General features: G+C 51.0%; 1 protein-coding gene across 5 annotated transcripts in view; it reads left to right on the top strand.

Annotated features, from left to right (window-relative positions):
- The window catches only part of IL21R (interleukin 21 receptor), a 46301-nt gene extending 40737 nt beyond the window's left edge, over positions 1-5564 (top strand). For 2 of the 5 annotated variants that reach the window (XM_075899961.2, XM_075899960.2), the window contains exon 10: positions 399-5559. In XM_075899961.2, the coding sequence (XP_075756076.1) occupies positions 399-1379 (981 nt within the window). In that variant the 3' untranslated portion in view covers positions 1380-5559. Of the gene's footprint in view, positions 1-398 lie in introns of all 5 variants that reach the window. The other 3 variants (XM_075899963.2, XM_075899962.2, XM_089769348.1) reach the window with 3 other exon arrangements.
- Positions 5565-7765: the final 2201 nt, after the last annotated feature.

Genomic DNA, 7765 nt, shown 5'->3' on the forward strand with positions numbered 1-7765 from the left:
GTGCCCGCTCTTTTGGAAATTGTTCTGAAAAAATGAACACGTTCCCTGGATGCAGCAGAGTTTTTCAGGGCTACCGGAGAAAACTCTATAGTGTACACATAGCCTAAGGTGCTACAGGACCACTCGTTTTTAAAGTTACAGACTAACATGGCTCTCGCTCTGAGACTAAGTGAATTCACTTCCAGCTAATTCTCCTGCAACTACTGGGGCTGGCAATAATGCCTCTGAAATTCTTGCCCTTCCCAGTTGGTTAGAGTCCAATTTCCCTCTGAAAACAATTCAGTTCCTTGGGCTGCCACCAGCCACAGCCGCCTCCCTGTCCTTAGCAATGTGATTCACCAGCACAGGCCATGCCTGAGCATAGTTTTAATAACCTCTCTCCTTGTGTCTCTGCACAGAAATGGGTTGGTGCATCCTGTACCAAAGCAACCCTGGATTTCTTTGAATGGGGAATTGTCCTTCCTGAAGTTCTAGAAGTTTACAGCCAGCACCTTTCCCACCACACTGCATCTGCGGAGCTGAAAGAACTCAATGAAGATCACCTCTCCAGGCCCTGTGTGTCTTGCCTGGCCATGCACAGTCAGGACAGCCAGTCCCATCTGTCCAGTTGGAATAGGAGCAGTGGGACACAGGACCAGTCATATGGCCATCTCTCTATTGACACCGTGACTGTGGCTGACGAATTTACCCCCTGTCACCCACAATGCAGCTGTAACAGTGCTCACAGGGATCATGAGCATCTGGACCAAGCCAACGACGATAGGGAGGACGGCTACCCCAAAGTTAATCTTGACAGTGACAACAGTGAGATTTCCAGCGGGCTGCCTCTGGCTGCCCAGCATGCACAAGATGCCACTGTTGCCTTGGGCTCCAGGTCTGTGCAGCACCCGCGGAGCAGTGCGAGTCGCTCGGTGCACCGCCTGAGGGCAGGGGCACCAGGAGGAGGGATGGGGAGTATTTTAGAGGCCCTTTGCCTGCAACCTGAGCAATGGGATTTAGGAAGTCCAGTTTCTTTGTCTTCTCCAGATGGCGAAAGTGCTTCCTACAGCGATGGCTCTTATGACTTTTTCTCTCCTAACTCACAAACTGGCGATGGGTACCCAGCAATTTGCCTGGATTTAGACACCATTGACAGTGGATTTGTGGACTCAGACTGTGGGAGTCCAACTGAGTGTGAATTTGAGAAGAACAGTCAGACCGATTCAGGCTGTAGTTCTGGATCTGTGGCACTCGGAAATGAAGGCGAGGACTTCCCACGGAGTTATGTCAAGCAGTGGGTCTCCTGTGGCTCTGCCACACCACCCTCAGGGGCGCAGACAAGTGCCTGCTCCTCACCAGTGCCAGGCCTGGGCCCTCATTCAGGAGCCCAGAAAAACTAAGCAGCACAACAGGAACACAACAAAACATGCTGAGTGCAAGCACCCTGTATCTCCTGCAACTCACATCCACCGCTGCACAGAATTTTGCCTTTTTCTACTGCTAGACACCCTGGCTTTGTATCACAGCCAATTTGACATGGTCAACTTTTTGCCAGCTTCCCTGGTCACACTGGTGCACCCTGAGCTTTGGAATGTTGTTTCTTCCACGCAGGAAAAGCAGCTGCACCCTGAGAAGTGACCGTTAGCATGGGGCATGGCCCCAGACATTTTGAAGTCATGTTTATAAAGAGAATGCGAAACTTTCAAGTGACCCTTTCCTGCTTGTCTCACTTGTCCTGAGAGTTTGGTGGCATGGAGAGCTTTTGTACGCATCACCACCACAACTTTAGCGTGCAAGAAACTGACCAGAACTTCAGTTTCAGGCTAAATTCCAGTCAGACTTGACTGTAGATTCTGCAGACCAGAATCGTACTCCATCCTTCTTTAAACCTACAACTTAATGTAACAGTTTCTCAGCAGAGTAACATCTTCCAACTCCAGACAAATTCTCGTCACTCTTTAAGCAACATCTTTAAAAATACCTTCTAAGCATGATACTTACAGCTCTGTAGTAGCTTGTAGATTTATGCAAGAAAAGCAGGGACTATGTGTCTGTCCACCTGTCTATGGTGACGCCCCGACCTTGCGCCTCGGGCACTACTGCAGTATAACTGTTCAACTGTGCTAAACCTGGATTGTTCCTGCTTCAGACAGACACATGCACTGGGATCAGGAAAGCATTTGCTCGGCTGTTGCGTGACTGTGTTAGGTGTTGTTTAGGGTACTGGCATTGCACAGTTAATATGATATTGTTAATGAGTGTAAGGGCCCAGGCCTGGAATCCACGGCATTTCCAGTGTGATTCAATGATTCTGTTCTGTCTGTGATTCCAATAAACTCCCCCCACCCCCATCCCTCCTGTTACCTGGGATTTCTGCCACATCACCAGTTCTAGGCAAAATAAAATAACTTCAGTTTCTGACGGGTGGGGGCTGCAATCGGAAATCTAAGTGTGGGATGGAATGTGGGGGAGCTGAGTTCAGGGTTGTGGGGGGCTCAGGGCAGGCAAGTGGAGGTGGACGTGAAGCCACTGTGTTGCCTGGTCGCCCAAGCACTGGGGTTGGCCAGGGCAGTGGGGACTGTGCAACCCGAGCTCCAGGGCTGGCCGTGGTGGTGGGGACTGGATGTGGCTCCCCCTCTTGACACAGCTCCTCTGACCTCATACCTCTCTATCCCCTATGTGCCCCTCCAGGGCCTCTCTGGCTCCAACTCCCTCTCCACTCCTACAGCTCTGCCCCCTCTTGTTTGCTTGCTTTGGCGGGACGTGGTGCAGCCTCGTGGAGGTGCTGTAGGATGCCCTCAGGAGGGCAGCAGGAGAGTGCACATCCTTGCTCCATCTCTTGCTGCTCAGCTGGAGACTTGTTGGAACAAATAGTCACTTTCAGAGCCTGGGATATTAGACCCTGCTCTGATGCTGACCATGCACAGGCCCCCAGGAGAGGGGCCCACACAGAGATAAGACCCTTAAGATCTGCAGAGAGGAGCTTCCCACTACAGCCCCCTCTGGCACAGCGTCACCAGCTTCAAGTGTCAAAAGTCACACGGGGCCTCAAACTCAGACGAGACTTTTACAGACAATAAATTCCAGGTTCTTATTCCCAGCTGGTTGTGGAGCCCTCAGGCTGCACTTGGTTCACATTTTTCTCCGCAGCCGTGAGGGCTAGACACTTGCCTCTACTTGCCTCGGCATGAAAGTGGAAACTTCTCATGTAATCACGCGACTCCGGGAGCTGGGACTTCGAGACTTGTCGGCTCTCACAGGTAACATCACTCTTGTGCGTGTTGGCGGGAGGCAGCTCCGAAAAGAGACCAGCATGGCTGGGGAGCAGCGCTCCAATCTGGGACCTACTGAGCCTGGGTCTTGCTGGCCCAGCCATGAGAGGGGACTTCCAGGTGTGACCAGCACAGCATGGCTCCTACCTGCTTGGCTGGGGAGAGACACTGCCCATCTCAGTGGAGCGCTGAGGAGGGGTCTAATGAGTCACAAGCATGGCACTGTGTCCTGGAGCTCTCTTGTACCTCCCATCTCACTGCGAATGTGGCTGGTCTTCTGAGCAAAGCAGGCATAGGCTGAGTTCATACTTGGACAGGAGCCATCCGGGGAAAACCTGGGCATCGGGGCGTTAGGGACTGAGAGAGGGGCACCCTAGCCCCAGGGCCTCTGCACAGTGCTAAGGCATGCTGCGCGCAGGTTCCACGTGGAGGAGTGAGGCTGCCCTCTCTTCTGGGTCGGTTTTCCCTGCAATGCTCGCAGGCTTCCCACTGCGATGCAACACAAACCCAGTTGCATTCAGCCTTGCCGCTCCCCTCCAGCTGTTCCGGTTGGAAACAGGAGTCTCCTGCCACGCCTGGTGTGCTCTGGGAAGCAGCTGCCATGTTCCGCTCGAGCTGGGGACTGCACAGAGCTCGTTCACACCGTCGGCTCGTGTTGTCTGGAACTCACTTTGGGTTGCATGCGGCTGATGAGCAGTGACATTCCCTGGTGCAGGACACACAGCACATCAGCCGTGGGGTGGAGCTCAGCTAACTCCCTCAGGGTGCCCTAGAAGGCAGAGAAGCATCACTGCAAGAGCAGGACAGACTGTGGCCACAATTTAAACTGCTCTGAGGTTAAATTCCCACGTGGGGAATAGCCCCACACTTTCTAACATTAATATCAAATGAAACTGGAAGGGGGGTCAGGCTTTTGCAAGAGTCCCATTCAATCACATCATGTAGTGGCAGATGGCTGAATGGTGACGTTTGTAAAGGGCTTATATACCAGTGCAAGAAGTCTAAATCCTAGGAAGGGTGAACTCGAGTGCCTTGTACTGAAGGAGGCTATTGATATAACAGGCATCACAGAAACTTGGTGGAACGAGGACAATCAAGGGGACACACTTATAGCAGGTACAAAATCTATCAGAAGGACAGAGCAGGTCATGCTAATGGGGGAGGAGCACTATATGGCTATGTCTAGACTTCAGAGTTTTTCCAGGATACCTCCACTAACCCGGAAGAACTCTGCTGCATCCAGAGAACACGTCCCCTTCTCCGGAAGAGTTTCCGAAAAAGCAGGTGCATTCTTTCGGCATCCTTGTAATCCTCATTTTATTAGGAATAAGGGATGTTCCAAAAGAGGAGGTTTTTCCGACATTTGGCCTCGTGTAGATGAAAAAACAAGTGGAAAAAGATATGAAAATTGTGGTTCACAATTTGCGTATCTTTTACCCCCAAAAAAGGCAGTGTGGACATAGCCTAAGTGAAAGAGAGTGGGGAATCAAATGCAGTAAAAATCTTGTGTAACCCAAACTGTGTCACAGATCTCTGTGTATAGTAGTTCCATGCTCTAATAGTATGAATATAGCAGGAGGGAATCTATTTCCCCAGGAGAGTGACTGATTGTGAAATGCTAAGGGAGATTAGAGAGGCTATCAAAATAAAAAACTCAGTAAGAATGCGGATTCAATTACCCCTAAATTGACTGGGTCCACGACACTTCTGGATGGGAAGCGGAGATAAAGTTTCTTGACACCTTAAATGGCTGCTTCTTGGCACAGCCGTTTCTAGAATCCACAAAGGGAAAGGCAATTCTTGATTTAGCGCAGGATCCAGTCCCAGAGGTGACTAGAGCTGACGTACAATCAGTGCAGGGGATCTGCCTGGGACTCTGCATCAGGACAGCCAGACTTGGGGCAGCCCAAAGGTCCATCTAGCCCCGTGTCCTGTCTGCCCACAATGAGCAATGCCCGGTGCCCCCAGAAGGAGCAAACAGGGAATCATCCAGTGATCCCTCCCCGTCACCCATTCCCAGCTTCTGACAAACAGAGGCTAAGGACACCCTCCCTGCCCATCCTGCCTAATAGCCATTGCTTGGAAATAGTGACCATAATATAATGAAATGGAACATCCCTGTGGAGGGAAAACCACCTCAGCAGCCCAACACTGTGGCATGGATTTCAGAAAGGGAAACTACAGGAAAATGAGGTTTGTTAAATAGAAATTAAGGTAGAGTGCCAAAAGTGAAATCCCTGCAAGCTGCAGGGAAACCTTTCAAAGACACCATTAGAGAGGCTCAAATGAAATGTATCCCCCAAATTAAAAACACAGAGAACCAGAAAAAGCATCATCTTACCAACCAAGTAAAAGAAGCAGTGAGAGACAACAAGGCATCATTTAAAAAGTGGAAGTTAAATCCTAGTGAGGACGATAGAAAGGCAAATAAAGTTTGTCAAATGAAGCGTAAAAATATTTAACAAAACCTTAAAAAACAACAAATAGGCTAGTAGCACCTTAAAGACTAACAAAACATGTTGATGGTATCACGAGCTTTCGTGGGCACATCTGACGAAGTGGGCTGTGCCCATGAAAGCTCGTGATACCATCAACATGTTTTGTTAGTCTTTAAGATGCTACTCGACTATTTGTTGTTTTTTAAGTTTTTCCTGTTACAGACTAACTTGGCTACTCCACTGAAGCTTTTGTAAAAATATAATTAGGCAGGCCAAAGAGGAATTTGAAGAACAGCTAGCCAAAGTCTCCAAAAGTAACAGCAAAACTTTTTTTACATACATCTAAAGCGGGAAGCCTGCTAAACAACCAGTGGGATCGCTGGGCAATCAAGATACTGAAGGAGCACTCAAGGGTGTTAAGATTATTGTGGAGAATTTAAATGAATTCTTTGCTTTGAGCGTCATGGCTGAGGGAGAATCCCAAACTTGAGTCATTCTTTGTAGGAGACACATCTGAGGAATTGTCCCAGATTGAGCTCTTATTAGAGGAGGGTTTGAAACAAATTGATAAACTAAATGGTATTAAGTCATTTAGACCAGATGGCATTCACCCAAGGGTTCTGAAAGAACTCAAATGTGAGATTGCAGAACTATTAACTGTGGTTTGTAAATGTAAGGGGACTGTTAGCCCCTTACTAAAACTCTGTGGGAGTTTTTGGTTCGCCAGCTCCCAGTATCAAAAGGGGAAGGGTCCGTGAGAAATCAGGGCCCTGAGACTGACAGACCCCAGAGACAATGGAAAGCAGCCAACACTTCAGCTCGGCCTGATTGACAGGTTGAACAGGCCAGTGAGGAAAGCAAGAGGCCAGGCCCCGTCCTCCCGGTGAGCTGGGACTCTCTGAGCAAGGAGAGAGCTGAGAGACAGCTAAGAGGAGTGCAAGCTGTGCTGAGGGGCAGTCCTGCAGCAACAGAGCCAGGCACACACAGCCCAAGGGGTCCAAGCTGTGCTGAGGGGCAGTCCTGCAGCAACAGAGCCAGGCACACACAGCCCAAGGGGTCCAAGCTGTGCCGAGGGGCAGTCCTGCAGCAACAGAGCCAGGCACACACAGCCCAAGGGGTCCAAGCTGTGCTGAGGGGCAGTCCTGCAGCGACAGAGCCAGGCACACACAGCCCAAGGGGTCCAAGCTGTGCTAAGGGGCAGTCCTGCAGCGACAGGGCCAGACACACACAGCCCAAGGTGTGCAAGCTGTGCTGAGGGGCAGTCCTGCAGCGACAGAGCCAGGCACACACAGCCCAAGGAGTGCAAGCTGTGCTGAGGGGCAGTCCTGCAGCGACAGAGCCAGGCACACACAGCCCAAGGGGTCCAAGCTGTGCTGAGGGGCAGTCCTGCAGCGACAGAGCCAGGCACACACAGCCCAAGGTGTGCAAGCTGTGCCGAGGGGCAGTCCTGCAGCGACAGAGCCAGGCACACACAGCCCAAGGAGTGCAAGCTGTGCTGAGGGGCAGTCCTGCAGCAACAGAACCAGGCACACACAGCCCAAGGAGCGCAGACCCTGTGTTGAGCAGCAGACTGGCAGTGCTCAGAGAGCCAAACGGGACAGAGAAGCAACGCAAGGAGCTGGAGACTGGCAAAGCAGCACAGCCTGCAGCTGGGTGTGGTGAGCATCTGGGACCAGCAAAGTGCGGGGAGAGGCGCTGGGCAGGGAGATATCACCAGACAAGAGGCCCAGCAGGCCAGACTGGGAGAGGGGTCTGGCCACTTAGAGCTTGAGGCTGTGTGGTCACTGCCAGAGCAAGTGTGTCCAGCCTGCAGCCCCCCTGCAGCACATCCAGAGCCTCTAAGGGGCCTATAAGGAAGAGACTGTGGCCTGTCCTTACGCTCTGCAGGCTGCTGTGTTGATGTCCCCGTGCTGCAGAGCAGGGCTGTGTGTTCTCATTGAACCAGTCTCATTTTTTCTTATTCTTTTCTCTTTAATCAGTTGATGGTTAATAAATTGGTTTTCAGAGTGGGGAGAGGCAACGAAGACTACATCCAGACTGCAGAATCGTTGTGCAAAATCGCTTGTTTTTGCGCAG

The sequence above is a fragment of the Pelodiscus sinensis genome, chromosome 15, assembly GCF_052426305.1.
Source record: "Pelodiscus sinensis isolate ZL-2025 chromosome 15, ASM5242630v1, whole genome shotgun sequence".
NCBI lineage: Eukaryota > Metazoa > Chordata > Testudines > Trionychidae > Pelodiscus > Pelodiscus sinensis.